This window comes from Quercus lobata, chromosome 7 (genome assembly GCF_001633185.2).
Source record: "Quercus lobata isolate SW786 chromosome 7, ValleyOak3.0 Primary Assembly, whole genome shotgun sequence".
Lineage (NCBI taxonomy): Eukaryota > Viridiplantae > Streptophyta > Magnoliopsida > Fagales > Fagaceae > Quercus > Quercus lobata.
In genome coordinates this window covers 45,844,847-45,867,707 of record NC_044910.1, presented here as the reverse complement: position 1 = coordinate 45,867,707, position 22,861 = coordinate 45,844,847, and the positions used below count along the sequence as shown (strand labels likewise).

Sequence of the window (22,861 nt, the reverse complement as noted above, 5' to 3'; positions counted from 1 at the left end):
TGCATAAGAAGAATGCAAGTCGCATAATTATTTTATTAGTAAATGTCTATTTGGATGGACTTTTTTATTAGTTTATTTTGTTTATTGCGTTAAAGTTTTGTTATACTTATACCCTTAAAAATTGTGATGCTTTTAAATGTTGCACATTTTGTGTCAAGCGAATGCTTAGAAAGAGTCAAGACCAACTTAATTCCTATTCTCTTAATGAAGATTTCCCAATTAAGGATATGATATTATGATTAGTAAATTATGCATCCCAAGTAAATGATTAACAAGAAAGATTACATTGGATTTGGTATTAAAATTTAAATAATACAAGAATTGATTTCAACTAATTAAACTATTAAAGTGGGATTTTATATTCTCTCACCACTATAATAGCTTTAATTCCAATACTATCATATAAAATATCACAATTTTTACCATAATTATCTTACGCGACAGACTATAATTAACTTACTATTATTTTTATATAGATTCGCTTTTTTTTTTTTTTTATCATGCTTAATTTGTCACGGGACAATTGTAATAAAAGTTGTGGCCTAACTTTTGTTACCCAAAACGAGGGGCACAATTGGCGTTAAAATAACCCACAAAGTGAGTCAAACTCACATAAAAAGCCACACATTCCACTCTCATTCCTCATACTTTGTCCTCTGACACCCTAAAGTGAAGTGCAAACACACGATCCCATTATGAAAGAAGAAACAACCACCACAACCATCATGGCTGCACTCTCTACTCTCACTCCTCCCCAGCTCTCAGATCTCACCCACTCCATTTTCTCAGATATCCACCACCGCCACCACCGCCTCTCAGCTCTCCTCAGCTCTCCCACTCTCTTTTCCCTCACTCTCCACCACCTCCACTCTCTTTCTCTCCCACAAAAAACCCTCCTCATTGCTCGCAACCTCCTCTCTTCCCTTCGCCACCTCACACTTCACCTCCACCCCAAACCATATTCATCACCGCCTCCAATACCCTCCAACACACTCAAGCAAAAAGACCTCGATGCAATTTTACTCCTACTACTACTCTGTGAAACTCGCCAACACAACCCAGAGTCTCTAGAAACCGAGTCTCCCGCCGAATGGCGCGGAATTCTAAGCAAACTAGTCTCTGATACCATGTTGAGGAATTCTGGTATTGGGTTCTATAATGGGTCGGTGTTGATTCCGTACGTTGAAATGGTGACGAGGTGTTGGAGGTTTGTGGGTGAAATGGGTTATTGCTGTGATCATAATAATGGTGATGGGAAGATGGGGAGAGAGGTGGCGGCGTCGGCGGCGGTGGTGGTGGCGCTGCCTTCTGTGGAGGTGAGAGGCGGTGGAGTTGAGTGTGTGATATGTAAGGAGGAGATGAGAGAAGGGAGAGACGTGTGTGAGTTTCCATGCGAGCATTTGTTTCATTGGATTTGCATTTTGCCATGGTTAAGGAAGAGGAACACGTGTCCTTGCTGTCGGTTTGAGCTTCCTACTGATGATGTTTTCGGAGAGATCCAACGGCTGTGGGACGTCCTGATCAAGGTTGGTAATAGGAGTTTCGATGTATGATGAATGTAGGTGATCATAGATTGCATGATCTTCACCAATCATGTCAAAATCAGATAGTGTTTTGGCCATGAAGAGTTGAAGACTGAAAGATCAAGATGGTTCGGTTCTGATGAATGGTTGTGAATTGTGATGGATGGATTTTGTAGAGTATAGATAGATTGCTTGTTTTTGTGATAGAGACTCCTGTGGTTAAGGTTAGAGGCATGGTTAGAGGCATTTATTGTGGATTTGTATCTAAATAAAATGACAAAGATGAACAGATATTTATAGATTAACAGAGATTTGACGCTTTTTTTTAAGTGAATTTGATGTTTATGGTTTAGGTTTTTATTTATTTTTGCAAAGAAAAAAAAAAGGAAATTGAATGGATATAATGATCGATTGCAAATAATTATTCATTATAGTCCTTTTCTATGTACGACAGCAAAATTTGGAAATTAATTTGCATTGATTTGTAGTACGTGATTATGATTTATGTTAATGATGACAACAATTCAATAATTATTCTTAGTATTGCTTCTTTTGTTTATTAATCTATGTTATCATAATCCTTAGAGTTGATTAATTCAATATGGTGTAGTCAATTTAAGATGATGATCAATCTTCTGAACTTAAAAAAAAAATATATATTTTTTAGATTAATTTTTTACTTAATCCTCATTAATTCCTTCTGCATACATAAATAGTCAAGAATAAGTTAATTTATTCTCAAAAAAAGAATAAGATAATTTCATCATAATCTAATCCTAACAAATAGGAATTAACTCCTATTTAAATTTAAATACAACTTGAAATGAAATACAATCCTAATTCCCTAATTAGCTACATTATATTATTTCAATTTAACTTGAATCGATCCTTATCTTCTTATATTGTCTGATTTTCTGGACATATCATATTCGATTGAGAATAATATATTCTGCCTAGGTGCAATTGTAGTCACAACATGCATGTATATGTTTGCATATTGCGCCTAAGAGGAAGTCTATTGTTATAAATATAACAAGCATATGAACTTAAAATAAAATCGGTAAAATAAAATAATTGAATTATTGAAAAATTAGAATATTCATGATTATGTATTGATTGCTAAGAACACTTGCATCAATTAATGTAAAATAGAAAAAGTGGTCAATTTTGCTCAAATATTACTGATATCAGTCTATCTATATCACTGTTCATATACACTTTTGCTACAGTAACCGTGTAATTTTTAATTAATTTTGTCTCACTTCTCCCTTAGATTTTCTTTCTCTTCCCCTACTCTCTCTCCATCAAAGTCTCTCTCTTCCTCTACCATCTTCCCTAACTCTATTCCTTTGAAAAATCCATCCTAAATCTAGATCCCAAACTCATCCATGATCAAACTCATATACAAGAATCATCAAACCCAAATTACAAAATTGCAAAGAAGTGAAGAAGAAGAAGAGGCGGCAGCAAAAGAAGTGAGGAAGAATAAGCAGCAGCAACAATAGCTACAAAGAGAGAGAGGTGAGAGGTTGTGGAGGCATGGGAGGTCTAAGGGTGTGAAGGTGTGAGAGGTCTGAGGGTTTTTACTTTTGAGAGAGAGAGAGAGAGATTGAATGAAAATATTAATAAAGAAGAAATATATATATATATATAAATATATATATATATTATTTAAATAAAATAGTGTGCATAATAGATAATCTGATGTGGGTGTTTTTGAGAGTTGATTGTATAAAATAGAAAAAGTAAATTCTAATGCTAAAATAGACAGAAAAATTTACAAAGACTTATGCTAATGCTCTAAGGCTGCACATTGAGTTTTAGGTAGTAGATCTATAATCAAACTTGCTATTTATGTGGGAATTTCATTTCTAGAGTAGGATTTACAACTCATATCAAAGCCATTAGAAAAGTTGCCAGCAAATCAAAATCGAAAGTTACACAGTTCGAAGTATTTGCAGGCTTTGCACAATTCTCATATGATCCTGATAACACTACTCAAAATCAATTGGCAAGAGCTTAACTCTCAACCAACCCCGCAAAAAACTAAATATTAACTATTTATATTGGAATGAATGGTTATATTGATTCATTAAAAATTGAACTGATAAATAAATTTCATGTTAAGTTCTGTGCATATTTAAAAACAAATAAACTGCTGGTCCGTTTCAATTGAGAAGGAGGGAGAAGGAGTAGAGTAGAGTAGCGTAGTGTAGATTTGACTCAAAATTAGACTATTTTCAGCCAACTCTACTTTACTCCCCTCCACTCTCCCTCCTTTCCCCACTCCATCCAAACGGGCCCTACAATTCCAATAAATCATATAGCTTCTACGAAGATATTCACCAAGGAAGCAGAAACTCTTTTGAAAGAACTTGTTCATTTACAGAATTAACTTTCTAATGAAAGAAGAAATATGGGCTTTGGATAGCATGGCTATAAGCCCAATGAAGTGAAGCCTTGAAGACCATTGCCTAATTGCTAAGTGGAGCTAGTCAATAAGCCCAATACCTGTAAGTGGGAAGGAAGACGTACACACCATGTGTTTCTTATTGTGGATAGGAGCAACCCAACGAGCCCAAAGCCCAAGTTCATTAGCTTAATGAAAGGAAGGTGAAAAAAAGAGGCCTACGCTACGCTCATACCTCTCTCGCCCACACAATTATTTTGGAAACTGGCCCAAACTTAATTGATACAATAGAGTTGTATAGTTTTATCTGAGCATCAAATTAGTCTCACAAAATTTCAGCATATACAGCCCAAAATCCATCATCTTCCCATCAAAACCAGCCCAAACCTAAGAAATTTGAAAAAAGAAAGAAAAGAAAAGTGAATTCTAAAAGAAAAATGAAAGATATCCAATCGATTTTCCATCATGATTAAACAAGCCCGACCTGTTATAAGTTGGCTAAAAGAAAATTATTAGCAACATAAAGAAAAAAAAAATTCTTTGACATGCTTCATTTGTAATTATATTTATAACTAGTAGTATACAATACTGTATACCAATAAAACTTATAAATTAATTAATTTTAAATGTAAAGTAAACAAAATGATTTACAATTATCATCTGAAAAATAAACTAGATAATAAAAATAAAAGAAAAAATTACCCTTTTTTTGGCTAAAAAGGGGGGGGGGGGGGGAATTACCTTAAGTTATATTATGGAAGCCTATTGCATAAATCAAATTTTGTGTTAAAAATAAAACCATGGTAGGTGATTATAATAAATGATAAAAAAAAATTTTCAAATTTTTAATAATAGAAATTTAATTGAAATAATAATATATATTAAAATTTTGATAATAGAGTTTTTCTCTAGAGCTGAATTATCTTAATAAATTTAATTTAATTTATAGTACAATGAGGATTTTTTTTTTTTTTTTGGGGTTAAATGAATGAAAATTATTAAGTTTGTAAAATACAAGAACAAAAGGATTGTCCACATTATATCAGGAGAAATAGTGGAAAAAATATATAAATAAAAGAAAAGAGGAGGATATCACTTGGCCAAACAACAACATGTGAGAAATCAAAATTGAACAATTAAATTGTTAATAAAAAAAAATAAACCGAAGGAGTTTTTTTTTTTTTTTTTTTTTTTGAGAAGAAAACCGAAGGAGTTGTTTACAAAAAAAAAACCAATAATTAATACCTCATTGAAATGTCAATACGAATTTTTAATTATATATATATATATAATAATACTTTATTATAAAAGCATCTACTAGAATGTTAAGAAATGCATACATGATGTCATATCTCTCATTATTTTTATTATTTTAAATTAGAGAACAACTATCTTCCTTGATTTATTTGTTGGGCCCTCTTCAACTCATGGTTTTCTGGTTTATTTAGACATTCAAACTTTCAAGGCTTGCATGAGGGATTTTAATTGAGACATAACCTAATGAGGCAAGAACTTTTTCCTGTAAAAAGATACTCCATGGTGAAATTAACCAAATACATTGATGATATCTTTTTTTTTTTAAACATAACAATCTACTCAAACATGAAGAAACCTAATTTAATTGAATACACCACCAGACTCTGGCCCTACTCAGAACTGCCTCCCATTGATAAAAGATGAAGTGGTCCGGTCAAATGATAATGAGTTAGGTGTATGTAGATCATAGATGTATTGATAGCAAAACCAAATCAAGTGATTGCTATGCATTTCTTTGAGTGCAGTGCAAGAAGATTTTGAAACCCATATTGATAATCATAATGTTCCCTTAATATTTTAATGAAAGAAACTAGTATAATGATTTTGGATTTCACAGCAAATGGATACGTAATTAGAGATGATAATTGCAGCGTGGCCTACATAAAGTCCAGCCAGCACAGATCCGAATCCATACTGCTTTCAATACTTTTTTTTTAATATATATATATATAAACACTATAGAGTTTTAATTTATAACGCCTACTCTATAATGACTATTCTTTATCATCAGGTTAAGATTAGTGGGATTTGAATCCTAAACTTATTACTTTTTTTTTTTTTTTTTAAAGAGAGATTAACCTATGGTGTCCGCTCTTGATAATAACTCTTTATCATCAGTCCAAATTAGTTTTTGGTGTAGACGGGGATTAAATCTCAAATCTCTTATATAAATATCAGAGATTTTACCAGTTAAGCTAACTGAAACCTACTAGATTTATTACTTAATGATTAGAGAATTTACTTATTGAGTAACCTGGAACTCATTCTATGTTAACTATTATTTGCCACCTTTAGTGTGAGTTTGGATAGCGTTTGGCATTTTTTATGTTGCATTTGGCGTATTTTTGGGGTCCCACGGACGGCATTGTTCATGGGACCACCAAACTCAACAAAATGCGCATACCCATGCATGTTTGAGTCTCAAAGTACTATTCACATATTTAAAAATTATTTTGTTACAATGTTTTCAGTAATAAGTTTTTAGTTTTTAGCAAATAAGCAGTATCCAAACAGATCCTTAATGTTCCACGTTACGTTTCATCAATTGCAGAATATCATGTGTATGATTTTTTTTTTTTTTCCATTTTAAATTTGGTCATTTTATAAAGTAGAAAAAAAAAGTATATTTAAGAAATTGTGAAGGGAGTATAAAGTTGAATACTCTTAAATGAGATTAATAATTTTTATTCCATCTCTTGACATCAATACCACAATATATATTGAAGGACTTAACTTACAGTCTCCAATGACCTCCAAGGTTCCTAACAAGCCCCTAAACTTCAATTAATTATAAGAAGGTAAAGAGTAGCTATTCAATCCCATAATGTTTGTCCTATTTAAAAAAATCTAACTTTTTAAGGAAAAATCATTTACAACATTATCTTCCAAATAAAATGGTGCAAGTTTCCAAAATCACACTCCTTAATTTAAACTCTAGTGAAAGAGGAGTATTAACATTTTGAATAAAGTAAAGGATATAGTAAGGAAATTTATTTATTTATGTTTCAAAAGATACTACTGAAAATGTTGTTTAGAGCCTTAATATGGCTACCACCAATATAATCAATGATTCCATATTGAGCCTGGGTACGTACTTAATTAATTTAATCACAACATTGATCACAGATTAACAAGCACAAGATAAATGTCACATGAACAACTTACACACACAAAAAAAAGAATTTGTTTATGGAGTGACAACCCAATAGGTCATAGCACTCCGTACCAAAGCCTAACTCAACAAGTCCACTATTAAAGGTTTTTGCAATACAAATGTTACTCACCTAGCAATTCTTGCCTTGTGCCTTCAATGTTACTTGATGTCACAAGTTAATCAACCGACCACAAAACCAATTTCTTGGTCACTCAAAGGCTTCTTAATGATTTGGCTCGGTCTTTGTGGTTTAAAAACAACAACTTCGTTACAAAGGTGGTAATCTTTGTATTTGGAAGTAAATAACCTCTCAAGCATGGGCAATTGGAAAGGTCGAATGCTAAAAAGACTTAGAAGGCTTAGTAAAGGATTTTCAATGTTTTGTGTTGCCGTCTTTCTTCTTCTTAAATTAGGGTTGGATTTTTGTAAATAAAGAATGAAGGGTTTAAGGCGTGATTGGCCACAAAGTTTCCATGAAAGCTCAGGTTGGTGCTTTCCTTATAGCATTCTCTCTACTGAATGTCTAGCGAATGACTGGCAAAAGTTTCTATCTAACTTATCATACTTGCTCAATCAATTGATCATGAAATTCGCTCAACGGAATTATGCATACTTGCACAATGAACAACAATATTTAGCCTTCAACCTTAAGTACACCACACAAATGCAATTGAAAATTGTTCAACGATTACAAGCAAACTTTGTCATAGAATTATCCAACACAAAAAATTCTAATAATTATATTTTAGGAGATTCCAAAATAGAATTGAGGACTAAAAATTTGGTACACAGGGAGTATGTTATTACTTAAATAAGTAACTTTTGATTGCATATGTACATCATGTCAGTTTCTTACGAAGATGTTACTGTATGTGCGCATAAAATTGGAACTTCACTTTATAAATATGACATCAATGTGGTAAACCGATACATGAGACCAGAAAATGTCTGGTCTAGTCATTCCATAGTCATTACCAACATGCCGTGAATTATGGCCGATTTGAGAATGACTCTTTAAAAGTAGATTAAGAAATCTTGTAAGTTACAATCGCATTAATTGCGCCCAACAATCTCACCTAGCATTTAATTTGATGTGACATATCCCCTTGGCCAGAGTCCCAAGTCCCAACCACAGCTTGGAAGCACTCATAGACCGAAAAACCAAGCAGGAAATGGTCACCTCAGTCGAGAGCAGATAGGGCAGGATATGATGGGTAACCTAGGGTGGTAAGGTGCTTTTTAAATATATAAGGCTCATGTTAACAAATGCTCTTAAGGCAATAGTTTTTCAAGAATAAATACCCCCTCCCCAGCCCCAGCCGGCCAGCCCTGAGGGAAGCAATTCTGGATCCATAACAATTAAGCTCACCAAAACTTTGGAGAAAAAAATCCTAATTTAATCATCAAAGTGCTCACTATCGACCCTATTGGGGTTGCCACGCTCTTCTTGTGCGGGTGCTGAACAATTTGATCGTCCTATCGTAACTTGTAAGACCTTCCATCAAATATCTATCCACCAAACCTCACCGACCTACAATATATTTATGGATATATTTTGGCTCAAATTTGAATTGGTTTTGCATGCACACTATTTTGGGGGAAAATTATAAATAAATAAAAACCAAGATATATACATTAATAAATAAATGTATAATAAGGGTCTGAGTGCAAAAAAAAAAAGGTAAATAAATAAAAAAAGAACACGAGCAAGATGAAGGAGACCGATTGAACGAACACAGTTCAGGAACATCACGTGAAAGGAATAGAGACAGAGGTGACATCAGTATTTTTTTTTAGTTAGTTCTGTGATTTTTTTTTTCAAATTTCAAATTTATTCAAATGCCCGGGCTCTCTCTCTCTCCTATATGTATTTAATAAATTTAAATATGCATGCAAATTAATAAAATCAATAAATGCCTGTATTGCAGCTATTGCTAATTAAACTGACATGGACCACTCCTTTATATCTCTAATGTCACAGCTTGCTCACTTAATTGCTCACCGTAATTGTTTGATTTTACCATCTGTTAAGCAAGTTTAAAACATTTGGCTGCCTAATTGAGCATTAGAAATTTTTCTCTGACTAGTCATGGTACCATATAAACTATCATAATTTTTGTCACAATTATCTTATGTGTCAGATTGTGATTAGTTATCTGTCACTTTCATATGAACTCATCATTTTTTCTCTACCACTTAATTTGCTATATGGATAATTGTGATATAAATTGTGTCATTTTATGTGGACTTACAATTTTTCTTTTTCTCCACAAAAAAAAAAAAAAAAAAAAAACCTTGAAATCAATGAGAAAATTAGATGACCAATTAGATTGAGGAAGGCATGCGAGAACAACTTTTTCATTAGTGATCATGTGCCATGGATTGAGAAGGTCGATGACCATAAAGACTCACAGCTTGGACATAACTAGGCACAAGAGCCATAATGTTTAATAAATGGACGGTTTAAGTTCAATTATGGTAGTAGCAATATAAAATTACAGTTACCATATACCCACAAAATAGTAAAACTGAGTGCCTTTTGGGCAGTGGATATATAACCCATCCGATAGGGTAAGGCAAGAAGAGTCCAAGCTGTCTGACCATAGTTTTCTGACATCGATAGTAGTATTTTTGTTTTTGCATAAGCATAGATTCTACACCAAACATAAAGAGAAAAAAAAAATCACATATCTTGGTTCCCATATTTTTATATTCAGATAGAAATAGTGCACAATTTAGCCAGGGGGTGTGACTAGGGAGTAGGGACAGTTGTATAGAAGATTCAGATCAAGAAATGGCTGCAGTGACAGGCCAAAGAGAAAAGAACATGATAGCTGATAGAAAATGGAGGTGGGTTCTTCTTCTTCTTTCTCTTTCAATATTCAAACACACATTTTTTTCACTTTTTTGAAATGGGTTTTCTCTCAGTGATAAGAAAGTGGAAGGGGATGATGGTGTTAGAACTGTGGAGTGCCTGAGAGGCAGATTGCTTGCAGAGAGACAAGCTTCAAGGGTTGCTAAAGAAAATGCAGAGCTCCTAGGCAACAAGGTAATGGCTCTTTTTGAACTTGATTTACTGTTCCTTTCCTAGGACTGGTCAGATTTAGATTCACATTTTCAAAAAGATTTGAAAACCATTTATATGACACAGCTGTCTTTCTCTGACTTTTTTCTGAAATGTGTTTGGGAATTAAGTTGATAGAGCTAGAGAGCCAACTTAAAGAAGAGACAAAATTCAGGAACAAAGCTGAGAAGAAGCTTAAATTATTGATGAAGAAGCTTGAATCTTTGAACATTTCTACAATATCTGTGGAATCAGAGCAATCTAGTACATCCGAAAAGTGTGAAATGTCTTGTACATCATCCACAAGTACATCAGTTTCCAGACACCCAGAAGAAGATGAACCCAAATCCCAATTCTCAAGCCCACAAATTTCACAAAATCTGGAGCACAATGTCTCAGAAATCTCTACACCCACTCAAAGCCATTCAAGTCCTTCCACTGAAAATGATTTTAGTCCTCAAGGTAGTTCTAGTGCTAGTGCTAGTGCTAGTTCCAATTCTAATTCTAATCACGATGACCCTTCCCATAAATTGAGCCCCAGCTCTGAAGATCCAAGGTCTGATAATCATAGGTACACAATTCAAACCTGCAAAGTCATGATTTTTAAATATTTTTCAAAAGAAATTTTTTTTTAGTCATTAAGCTAATCAAGTTCAATTTGCTAATTTGTTTCAGTTGTTCAAGCTTAAAATCTTCAATAGTAGAAAATGAGAGTGATCATGAGAATGATGTTGATAACTCGTTGGCATTAGTTCCGTTGAGTTTTCCAATGACCTCAAAGACTGTTGAAGTGAAGCCATTGAATGAAAGTGTTTGTGAAGTTCTTAATGCTCTAAGGAATGTCAAGGAAGAGATTCAGAGCTCAATGCAGAGAAGACACATGGTTCGTGTTGGTCCAATTTAAGTATGCACAACATTTTATCTAAATTTTCTTTTGAATAGCACTGTAGAAAGAGACATTTCAGAAAGATAAAGCCATTTCTGTTGGTTTTGCATTGAAGCAAACAGAGGATGAGATAGCATAGCAATATTAGCAGAATATTAAGTATTTGCATTAATCTGAGCGTATTGGTAATAAAGTTATTTTTGATTGTGCGCTTCACAGAGAGCATGTGAAGTGGGGATTGTCTTGTTTATTTCATGCTTTAGGGCCTAGGCTTTGGGTCCCAACTCTCAACTCTGGGCCATTTTCTTTTTTGTGCTTATGTACTTACAAGTTTTTTTTTTTTAATAAATTGTGTACTTATAAGTTAGTGTATAGCTTTGAAAGTGGTTGAATGTCAGTTGGATGTGGTCACTTCATACTAGTGACTTTTTATTTATAGGATTTGATTGTTCGATTTAGGCTAATGCTTGTTGCTTATATGGTTAATTAGTTCTAAGCTGAGCCCTGGGTCCCAACCTCCCAAGTCCCAACACTCGACATAATCAAGCTTCAATTGAATTTGGGTCCATTGACTCGAATGATTGTCCGAACCCAAAGAGATGTAAACGTGACTTTTGTCCTTGGACAGCAATTAGCTCGGTTTTGCTCTTTGCCTCGTGATAGGGGCTGGCCAAACGGTGGCTTATTTATTTTCGATTAGTGTTAGATATACAAGGTTTATGTTTTTAGTAAAATTTATTTTTTTTTATGAAAGAAAAGGGTAGGAGCCTGAGGGGACTACAAAGCACTAATAAAGTAATAAGTATTGAGCCAAAGGGCATGAGATTTTCCCCCAAATACTGTGTACAAGTTGGAATCGGTGCATACTAAAAATGATATCAATTTTAAATAGAAACGTGCAAAGGTAATGTTACACATACTAATCAAAATCTACCTTCTCAACCATTTGTAAAATAATTATGAAATTTATTATGGATCCTATTAATGAATACTTTTAGGGCAATTATTTTTAAATTATTTAAGGAAAAATTTAAGGCCTCTTTTATGAAAATTATAAAAAGTTATAAAAAAAATTTCTCATAAAAAGTTTTTTAAAATAACATTTTTCATTTATTAAATGCATAGCATTGTTGTGTTGCTTGCTGGAGAGGCAAGCTTGCATCGGTGTAAAACTGTGTAAGCTTGCTGTGACCCGTGAGGACCGGGCATAGCTAACTTTCAAGAAGTGCAATTGAGCCTTGGCTTGAGTGATAATCAAGTTGAAATCATTTATTAAGCTCTAGTTTCTAGAAGTGACTTTGTAAGGTGAAACATACTTAATGCACACAAAATAAGATTTTTGCATGAAATCTGAACATGTCAAAAGGCAAGGATCGCTGAACCCAATACATATTAATATTCCCTTATAGCCTGCTCTGCAGTACTTTGCCGTTCGGTCTGTGTGCTTGGATTACTTGCAACCCCTCACATGTTGAAGACTTGAAGTGCACGAATAGACATAGTGCAAATTCTCTCTATTCTTCCTTCGGTTGATCTACTAAGAACTTTTTTCTTGCCTCAACATTTAGATTTTGCTTTTTCTGCTTTTTTTTTTTTTAATTGCAAAAGGAGAATTTCACATTGCACAAAGGAATAAAAGGAAGGGCACTATGAATTTCAAAGTTCAAACTGCACTGACGATACAGAAAAGGGCCAAAGAGAAGCCTTTTCCCTGAAGGGAGTCACACTCACATCCAAACATTTCAGATTGGCGTGGAAAGTTTTTAGTCCACAAAAGTTTACAATTCTAAGCTACCTAGGTTAAAAGATGAACTATATTAGAGCATTAGTATTGGGGCTAAAGCCCCAAAATGGTATTTTACAATCCACAAACACTAAAAACACGTATTACCCAAAGTTGTAATTGTAAAAAAAAATACCATTGTGCTCCTGTAGCAAGATTATATTCTTAAATAATATTATGTTATTGTGTCTCCAATTTTTTATTAATAGAAAGAGGAGAGATGGTTTTGTGTTGTATATTTTATTGTGTAGATATATATTATTTTAATATGTTGTATAGGAAAATAAAAGTTGGGATGTTGGGTGTGTTGTAAAATGGTATGTTATAATAGATAAAATAGTTTTTGAAATGATAAAATGAAATTTTTTTGAAGAAACCGGATGCGAATGCTTAATGTGATACTGGCGCAAGAAATTCAAAAGTAATTTGCTATTGTTGGAAGAATGTATTGATGACATATATATATATATATATATATATATAATTTGTACTAAGCTTATAGGCCAAACTTTTCAGCAAAATAGTACTGCTTGCCTACTACTTAGGAGAATACCACTCTTTTGTAACTCAATTTTTTGTGTAGAACTTGATTTTACAAATATCGAGTTACAAAAGGAAATTATACAAAACTTGATTTTATAAATATCGAGTTCCAAGTAGCATTTTTTATTGATAAAAGTCACATCATGTTACATTTTTTATGCATGGAATTTGATATTGTTGAAATCAAGTTCTATGAAACTTAAGTAACTCCATTTTCACAAAATTGAATTTCAAAAGGGTGATATTTTGCTACATAGTTTGCAAATAATGCTTTTTTGCATAAAATTTCGAAAATACGTGGTATTTATCAATCGATGTCATATAATCAAGATCGTTCTGTTTAGGTTGTACATGCTTCTGGACATGAACCAAATAGGCTAAGATTAGTCAGAGCCAAAATGTTGAGAACAGTATATCTGGTCCTACGGTGGACTTTTGGTGCATGTGAACAAGCACTTTGTGTGGGATGAGGGATTACTTTGTGTGGAAAAAAAACAGTCGGTTGCCATTTAAAAAAAAAAAAAAACTAGTGTGGGTTACACACATGCTGCCCTTTTAGTGAGAAAATTAATATAGATTTTTTTTATTGGAGAAGTATGAAGTCATGTACTTAAATTAAAATAGTTATTTGAATATATATTTACTATGAAAATTCCTTAAAGCATATTTACTAAATGTAATATCTATTCACCAATAAATGCTATAAAGAATGATAATGAATGTCATCATCTTTCCACAATATTTAAATTTTCGTAATGAATGATAATATATGCTACAATTTTTTTTGAAGATCTTCATCAAATTGAATACTCGCAATCATCTACAATGAAGATTTTGTTATTCATACTTCATTATTTATCATCTTATTTTATGAGTCTAACTACGATGTTTAGCTTACTTATTTTTAATGAACACATTTTTAAGCAGGAAAAGAAATTAAAAAAATAAATAAATAAATAAAAAAAGACATCTGTTATCAAAGTTTCTATTAGATAAAATTATTAGTCTAGAAATTTAAACCTAATGAATTAGTATACTCTAGGTAATAAATAGAACACTATATATCAACATTCTAATTTTCCAAGTATGACTACCAGTCTACTACATAAAATTCAAAATACAAGAAAAAAAAATTTGGGACATTAAAATTTAGTAAGAGTATTTTAGACATTACACAATGGAATATTTTAGGATTTATAAAATTTCGTTAGGGTTTAACTAAGAGAGTAACAATAGAGGTATATGCTCATTTACAAAATATAAAGTAGGAAATTATTCAACTTCAGTTTAGAGGGGAATGAAACTACCCCAAACATAAAGGAGGAAAGTGCTACTTCGTCAACTTGTGTTTGTGTGTAAAACAATGTGTTTTTTTTTTTTTTTTTTTTTTAATTTGAAACAGTGTGTTCAAATGCATAAAACACAATTAACTTCTAGGAAAACAACAAAATGTCACAATATTTTTACAATACCTTCATTTTTAGCAATGGTGGGTCGTAGTCTGATATTTTATTATTTTATTTTAGAGTAATGCTACGTCTATAATATTTTTATAATAAATTTTAGGTGGTAAATTATTACTGGTTTTAAATTGGGCTAACCACTTTTAATCGTGCATTTAAAAAAAATGAAAAGCCAAATTCGACTAAACAAAAAAAGAAACCTAGGAGCACAACAAATTATCATAAAAAAAAGAAGCCTAGGAACACAACAAAATGTCACAACATTTTTACAATATTTTTTATTTCCAGTTTTGATAGGTCTCAGTTTGATATATATATATATATATATATATTTTACGTCCACAGTATTTTCACAACAAATCTTAGGTGAAAAATTATTATTGGTTTTAAAATTATGCATTAAAAAGAAAAACAAACAAAAAGACAACACAAGAAAATTGTGCGTGAAACCGAAATTTTAGCTCACCCAATTTAACTATATATATACTAAAAAAGAAGTTTAAGAATACAGCAAAATATCACAACATTTTCACAATACTTTCATTTTTAGAATCCGAATAGATATATATATATATATATATATATTTTTTAAGAGAAATACTACATCCATAACATTTTTAGAACAAATTCTAAATGACAAGTTATTATTGGTTTTAAACTGAGCCCACTACTGATATCATTTTTTTATCCATCAAAAATACCTTGCCACATAAAATTTGTTGTGAAATTATTGTGAAAATGTTATAAGGAACTGAGATCTCGATGTGAAATTATTGTAAAATATCTTTTTATTATTGTAAAATTATTTTGAAAATTTGAAATTATTGTAAAATATCTTTTTATTTTATTTTATTATGATCTATAAAGAACTGAGATCTCAATGATTGTGAAAATATTGTGACAAGAAGAAGATGTTATAACATTTTAATTACATTTATTTTCAGTTGTGATTGGTCTCAGTCTCCTATTTTATTATTTTATTTTGACCTTTAAAAAATTGACACCTCAATAATTGTGAAAATATTGTAACAATTTGTTGTGTTAGTGTAAATGTGTACGCACATATAATATTTAAAAGAAAAGACAAAAAGAGCACAAGCAAAACCGGCATACTGAAAAGAAAAAAAAAAAAAAAAATATCAATGAACAGTGCAGATTGTCAATGATTGTGAAAATATTGTAAAAATTTGTTAAGTCAAGCCAATGACCATCGCTTGATATGGGGTATTTTGAAGTCCTTTAGGGGTTTCTCTAAGAATAAATAAGTTGCCTTTTTGTTTTTCTTCCAACTTTTCTGCTTTTAATCAATCAAAAGTTTAGGTTATTTTGGTTTGTAAGACTCTCCTTTCTTCTCATCTCCATCTCCAGTTGTTTTCACCTCTCTTCTAGTAAGAGTATCTCGTCAAAGTGGAACTTATAATGACATCTCTCTTCAGCTCAGAAACCCCATTAATCAAGTTAAAACCTTTTTCATCATACAAAAAAAATATAAAAGGTTTAGAAGTGAAGTTTTGAGATAAAAAATTTATATAAGAAGATATAATGAAATGAGAAAATACCAGAATAATGGTCGGGTCCTAAAGTTTGGCCATATGAATTAGACGAGAAACGATTTCCTCCAGCCCATCAGTAGCAAGAGAGAAAGCTCCTGCTAAGAGGATGGCAACCGATTGAACGGGTGCCATTGCCAAAAAAAGTAATCTTTCGAAATCCTTCTGTTCTATAATTCCTACAAAACAAAGCACACAATTTTTTTAAAAAAATTGATGGAGCATACAAACTACGTGTGCGTTTGGCATTGGCTTAAAAGGCCAACTTTTTTTTTACTATTTAGCTTATTTTTGCTACTATCCATGAGTCTCATTGTAATTTTGGTACTATTCATAGATCCCTGTATTATTTCAGCTACCTTTTAACTTTATCTAGAGTACTTTCAAAAAAAAGTTTTCAGTTTCACTTAAATAAATTGTTCCACACAAACCACAAACACACAATTAAAAAAAAAAAAAAAAATTTGATGGAGCACACAAACTAACATATATTCAAACCCACTGCCTCACACCTCCATCTCCAAACACCCAAAGCATATGAATAAGTAGAAAAATGCAATCTTTACATGATCAAACGTTTCTCAGTACTCAACACATATAACTTCTAAAATAATGTTTTTGAAAAGAATCTACGAAAGAAAATCTCCTGTGCTCATCAACATCAGTCCATGGGGTAAAACTCATTTTAACAGCAAACGTAGAATACAAAAAATAAAATAAAATAAAATAAATAACAAATAATGTGACAATGACATATGGAAATACCTAAACATATGAATTCATAATGTCTGCACAATGTATGGATTACTAAACGCAATTCTCGAAGGCAATGTTCATGCAAAGGCTAAACTAGAATTAGGAAAACCAACAGATGAAGGAAAATAACAAGACTAATTGACAACAGATGATGAGAATAACTTATCATATATCCCCCTTTGTTACTATAACTTGTAATTGTTATCTACTATGTAGCACCACGGCTTGTTGATTCCACATTTCGATTTGGACATATTTGATGGTTATGCCCCTCTTGGTGACACAACCCACACCTCAACTTTGGTCCATTCTCAATACACAAAGAGGTTGACAACTCCCTATCCTACTCATCCATCTCATTGCGGATTCTCGTGGATTTAGGCCGACCTTTCTCTCGAATCAACCGCGGATTTGGCATCACTGTCCTCCTTTCTTCCGGATCCGGCCATTCTAACCTATCTTTCAATGGTTGGAATCTTTCGTTAAACTCATATGTGACAAATGGCCTTTTCTACTGGTGCAGGCCATAACTTCTGTTGGTGCAAATACAATAATAATGGAAATAACACAACGAGAAACTGAATAATACTTCTGAATATTATTAACGTAAAGAAAGAAATTACACAACACTATTTGGACTAAGACGCGAGTGCCGCTCTCTTTAAGGAGATTCAAGCCCTTAGTTGACTAAACTTTGTAACTGGTGCAGACCTTCTCTGACTTGTATAAGGAGATTCAAGCCCTTAGTTGACTAAACTTTGTAACTGGTGCAGATCTTCTCTGACTTGTATCCTCCAGGATACAACAGTCCAACAAGTGTTGTATGGATTTTTGATACATCCACTCTTCACCTCCCCCTTGCGCACGTATCTAACCTAATATCTTAGACAATTCATGTTAGCCCATTAATCACCACAATTAAAAAGAATAAAGAGTCTCTCTTCTTTTCAATGTGGGATTAAACATTTTCACTAACTCCTCATCTTCCATATTCACTCTCACATCTTTACATTTATGTTATAACATTTATTCATTTTAATTATTTAATATTAAAATGCTCCAACAACTTCAAATCCTCAACATCGGATGGGTCTGCCATCTAATAGGAAATACACACTTAAGCCCTAAATATCCACTAACATAGATTGGTAATCTTTCGAAATCCTTCCGTTCCATAATTCCTACAAAACAAAGCACACAATTTTTTTAAAAAAATTGATGGAGCATACAAACTACATGTGCGTTTGGCATTGACTTAAAAAACCAACTTTTTTTTTACTATTTAGCTTATTTTTGCTACTATCTATAGGTCTCATTACATTTTTTATACTATTCATAGATCTATGTATTATTTCAACTACCTTTTAGCTTGCTTTGTCTGGAGTACTTTCATAAAAAAAATAAATAAATAAAAAATAAAAATTCAATTTCACTTAAGTAAGTTGTTCCACACATACTTCAAGCGCACAATTTTTTTTTTTTTTTAAATTGATGGTGCACACAAACTAACATATATTCAAACCCCCAGGCTCACATCTCCGTCTCCAAACACCCAAAGCATGTGAATAAGCAGAAAAATGCAATCTTTACATTATCAAACGTTTCTCAGTACTCAACACATAAAACTTCTAAAATAATGTTTTCGAAAAGAATCTACAAAAGAAATTCTCCTGTGCTCGTCAACATCAGTCCATGGGGTAAAACTCATTTTAACAGCAAACGCAGAATACAAAAAATAAAATAAAATAAAATAACAAATAATGTGACAATGACATATGGAAAATGGAGAGGGAGAGATAGATAGTTTGCACCTGGGAGAAGATTAAGAAAATAAACAAAATCGAGTGATAGCCCGTCGGTGACAGAGCAGGCCTTGTCGGTGAAGAAGTTGGGTCTCGTCGGCCAGCGACTTCGACCATGGCAAGTACCTCTTCGGCTGACCAAGTGCTTCGGTTCAGAACTTTGAAATGAAAAAGAGCAAATATAAGAGAAGGATGTGGGGAAGAGTGAAGTGGAAATGGAGGAGAAAAAATAAAGAAATGAAATGAGAAAGAGAGAAGTGTGCCAACGGTAATATCAAATGTTGCAAATTTATTTTAGGTTAAAGAGAGGTGGGTGAGAAGAGTAAAGGAGGTTGTTAGAGTAATAATGGCAGAGAAGAGAGAAGATTGAAGCACCGGTTTTAATAGTCAGAAAGAAAGAGGAAAAAAATAAAAAGAAGAAGCTGTGGGGACTGGGGAGAAAAGTTAGCTGAAGTGAGGAAGAAATAAAAAGCAAAGAAAGAAAGGAAGAAAGAGAAAAGGAAAGAAAATTAGTAAGGCTGCGTTTGGTTTGCGTAAAAGTATTTTTCGGAAATGCTATTTTCCGGAAAGGAAAATGTATTCAGGTGTTTGGCTGTGTCGGAATTCGTTTTACGGAAAATCAATTCCGGTGTTTGGTTCGTACAAACATTTTACGAAAAATGACTTCCTTTTACAGCACCAACATTATCAAGTTCACAGCACCAACATTTCCCAACATTATTCTTCAACATCACAGCAAAATTCTACATAGAACAGGGGTTCCATCACAGTAAAATCACAATACCAAGTTCTACACATTGATCCCCTTAAACATCCATGAACACAATTTAAATAAAAAATGGATAATTAAAAAAAAAAAAAAAATATATATATATATATATAAAATGCACATCGGATCCGATGTGCATGTGGATCGGACTTGTGTGTTTTACGGAGGTGGGGGTTCGGTGACAGTGCATCGGCGGTGAGGTGATGTGTGGATCGGAGCTCGAATCGGTCAAAGGTGGAAGGAAAAGTCACCGTGGGTCTTCCTAAAGCTCGGTGATCGGACTACCATGAAGGATCGGCGGTGAGGTGAGCTCGGCGTGACCGAAGTGGGACGAAATCGGCGTTTGCTTCGCAGTGGTGGATCGGCGTTTGCTTCGTGACGAAATCGGCGTTCGGTTCGGCGCTGATCGGCGTTTAGGACGCTCGCTGATCGGCGTTTGGTTTGCTTTGTGATCGGCACTGATCGTTCTTTCTCTGGCTCGCTCTCTCTTTTGTTCGTTGAGTTCTTTCTTTCTGTGGCTCTCTCTCTCTCTGATCTGGGCTCTCTCTTCTCTTCTCTCTCTCTCTCTTTCCGGAAGTGATTTGAAGTGAAAATGAGGGGAGTAAATGATTTTCGGGTCAAAGGTGAAAATAGTGGTCAACTGGAAGTCATTTTTCGGAAAATGATATTTTCCATGACAGCCAAACACTCCGGTTTTACGGAAAATGATTTCTGGAAACAGTTTTCACCCAATTCAAACACACCCTAAATTACATTGAAAGGGCGAAGCAAACGTGCACGTTAGGACAGGGTAAAAGGACAAAGAAGCATGAAAAAGGAAAACTTGTTACACGAAGCAAATCTTTGAACAGATCTTTGATAAGACAAAAAAAATTATATGTTTACGTTAACTTACTGGTGTGGGTGGCACTGCAAGTCACGTGCTAGTTGAGTGAAAAAATTAGGATATAATTTTTATTTGAAAAAGTATGAATTATAAAAAATAAAAAGTAAGTCATACAAAGTGAATATTTTTTGTATAAGAATTTTAATATTTATTTGTTAAAGTCAATATTTATTCATTAAAAATTTTTAAGATTGATAATGAATATTATCTTCCAACAATAAACAACTGACTTTTGCTAAAATCTTGTCACAATATTTAAATTTTAGCAATGAATAATGTCATATGGTACAATTAAAACTCTTCATCAAATACCTATAATCAAATACAATGAAAATTTTGACATTCATATATATATTTTCTTCTTTATCACTGTAGGGGCCTTTTTTGTGTTGTGCGTTAGGCTGGGCTGCCTCCTGCTGTAATGGGCCCGAATGTTTCTGAGTAAGGGAGTTGAGACCGGTCCAACTGTAACTCAACTTAGGCCGGCTTGCGCACAAACTATGCCTCGTCTGCCAGGAGTGTGCTTACGGCAAACAGAGCTGTTTCAGATGAGTTACGGCAGGCAGATATAATAATAACAACAAAACAGAGTACTCTGACTATTTAATGGAAAATGGCCAAGTAATCCCTACTTATAAAACAATATTACAGTCATAACAATGTCATTTACGAAGAAAGTAAAAGGAGAAAGAAGATAACATGAATTAATCAAGAATGAGCATAAAGTCAAGTTTAAGTTTGGTCCATAGAAGCAAAACCAAAGAGGGGAGAACGCCTCTTCTCAATGCAAATAATCTCCCAGGAAATATCCTGCCATGAGGATTAATGGCTTTGAGGGAATTGGACCTGAATGGTTAATACCCAAAAAGAATCCTTGTTATGTTTTGGAAGAGAGCAGGATTTAAAGGGGGAGAAAGAGGAATCGACCTACTGGTGCATGCCCATTGTATTATCTCTCTTTTTCCTTCTGTTTTCTCTCTTATCTTTTTTCTTTCTCTTGTTTTCTTTTATTTTTTTCCTTTTACTCCGCGATACTCTGTTTTTTGATCCCCCACTCAGGGCACGACAAGGGTCCTTTTATAGTGCCTGCCGTGACCAGATTTTACCACTTTGCCCCTTAACCGCCTTTGTTTGGTCTAGGCGTACTTGTCGACCACCAAAGGGTTCGTCTGTGTGCCACTCACCCTTGCCAGACAAAGGCAGGTTTGTTTCATTCGTTAGTCCACCGTAGCACTCTTTCCTGCCACGGTGTAAATGTTTTCTCTCTCTTTCCCTCAAGGCATGCACCTAACAGTTCCCCCCTCAACCTTGCCTCTTTTAGGTGGTCTGTCATCCCAGCAGGACGTACCTCCCAAAAAGGGCTTGGACAAGAGCCGCAGAATAGGTCTTTTCCCCTCTCCCCACCACCAAATCATACCCCCTTTACCTCTTACCTCTGACCCATGACCCCACCACGTCCCATATTGGCTGGGTACAGGCCGGTGGTGCCTGGGCTTTGCGCGTGCCTTCATTCCATATGTGTCCAAAACTTGCCTGCTGCCCATTCGTCTACCGTGTTTCTTGACCTCTTATATGGGCTGTCTTTTGTTCTTCCGCTCTTCTCAGGAGCTGGGCTTTATTTGATGATGGGTCTTACATTTCTTTGGCCCATTCCTTGGTTTCCCCTTATTTCTTGCAATGTCATTCTGTTATTCCTACTGTAATAACTTAATCCGGTTGGGCCTCCTTTAGGCCAGTCGTTTATTCCTTCTCTCAGTGGCTTGGCATGGCCACTGGTTTGCTTCTATTTATGGGCTCCTATGTCCCTTTTGGCTTTCCCTTGGGCATCCTCGGCCCATTTGCTTTCTTTGGGCTTACTCGGCCCTTTTGCTAATTCTACATTCCCATGGGTTTTTTACTAACTTCATTGGGCTTCCCTGACCCAATAACCTTATTCTCATCCTTGGGGTTTATGGGCCTGCCATAAACCCCTTACTTTCTTAGTTTGCATTACTTTGGGCCTGCGGCGGCCCTTTCTCGCTTTTCTATCTCATACACTGCCCATGGGATGCTATTTCTCTCTTTCCGAGCTTTTTGAGCCCACTTGCCTCTTCAAGACCCATTTGTTTATTTCTTGGGTCTGTGATCTATTATTCCTGCCGCTTGGGCCTAATGGTTTTGCTGTCTGCCTTGTCAATTCTTTGTTGCCCTTGTTATTGGGCTTTCTTTCTTTTCACCCGGATGCTTACAAATGGCC

General features: G+C 33.9%; 2 protein-coding genes across 2 annotated transcripts; both read left to right on the top strand.

The window, feature by feature from the left end:
* The first annotated feature begins 552 nt into the window (after positions 1 to 552).
* On the top strand, positions 553 to 1,852 carry LOC115953470 (E3 ubiquitin-protein ligase SGR9, amyloplastic). Its single transcript, XM_031071120.1, has one exon. The coding sequence runs from the start codon at positions 696 to 698 to the stop codon at positions 1,551 to 1,553; it is 858 nt and encodes a 285-aa protein (XP_030926980.1). The 5' UTR covers positions 553 to 695; the 3' UTR covers positions 1,554 to 1,852.
* Positions 1,853 to 9,688: 7,836 nt separating this feature from the next.
* On the top strand, positions 9,689 to 11,275 carry LOC115953598 (putative protein TPRXL). Its single transcript, XM_031071333.1, has 4 exons — positions 9,689 to 9,973; positions 10,052 to 10,172; positions 10,319 to 10,758; positions 10,863 to 11,275. Exons 1-4 carry the CDS (start codon positions 9,918 to 9,920, stop codon positions 11,089 to 11,091), a joined length of 846 nt encoding a protein of 281 aa, XP_030927193.1. The 5' UTR covers positions 9,689 to 9,917; the 3' UTR covers positions 11,092 to 11,275.
* Positions 11,276 to 22,861: the final 11,586 nt, after the last annotated feature.

Excerpts from the sequence above, each read along its gene's own strand:
- LOC115953470 (XM_031071120.1), top strand. The coding sequence starts at position 696 with ATGAAAGAAGAAACAACCACCACAACCATCATGGCTGCACTCTCTACT.
- LOC115953598 (XM_031071333.1), top strand. The coding sequence starts at position 9,918 with ATGGCTGCAGTGACAGGCCAAAGAGAAAAGAACATGATAGCTGATAGA. Across the intron at positions 9,974-10,051 it reads ATAGCTGATAGAAAATGGAG|TGATAAGAAAGTGGAAGGGG; the intron begins GTGGGTTCTTCT and ends GTTTTCTCTCAG. Across the intron at positions 10,173-10,318 it reads CAGAGCTCCTAGGCAACAAG|TTGATAGAGCTAGAGAGCCA; the intron begins GTAATGGCTCTT and ends TTGGGAATTAAG.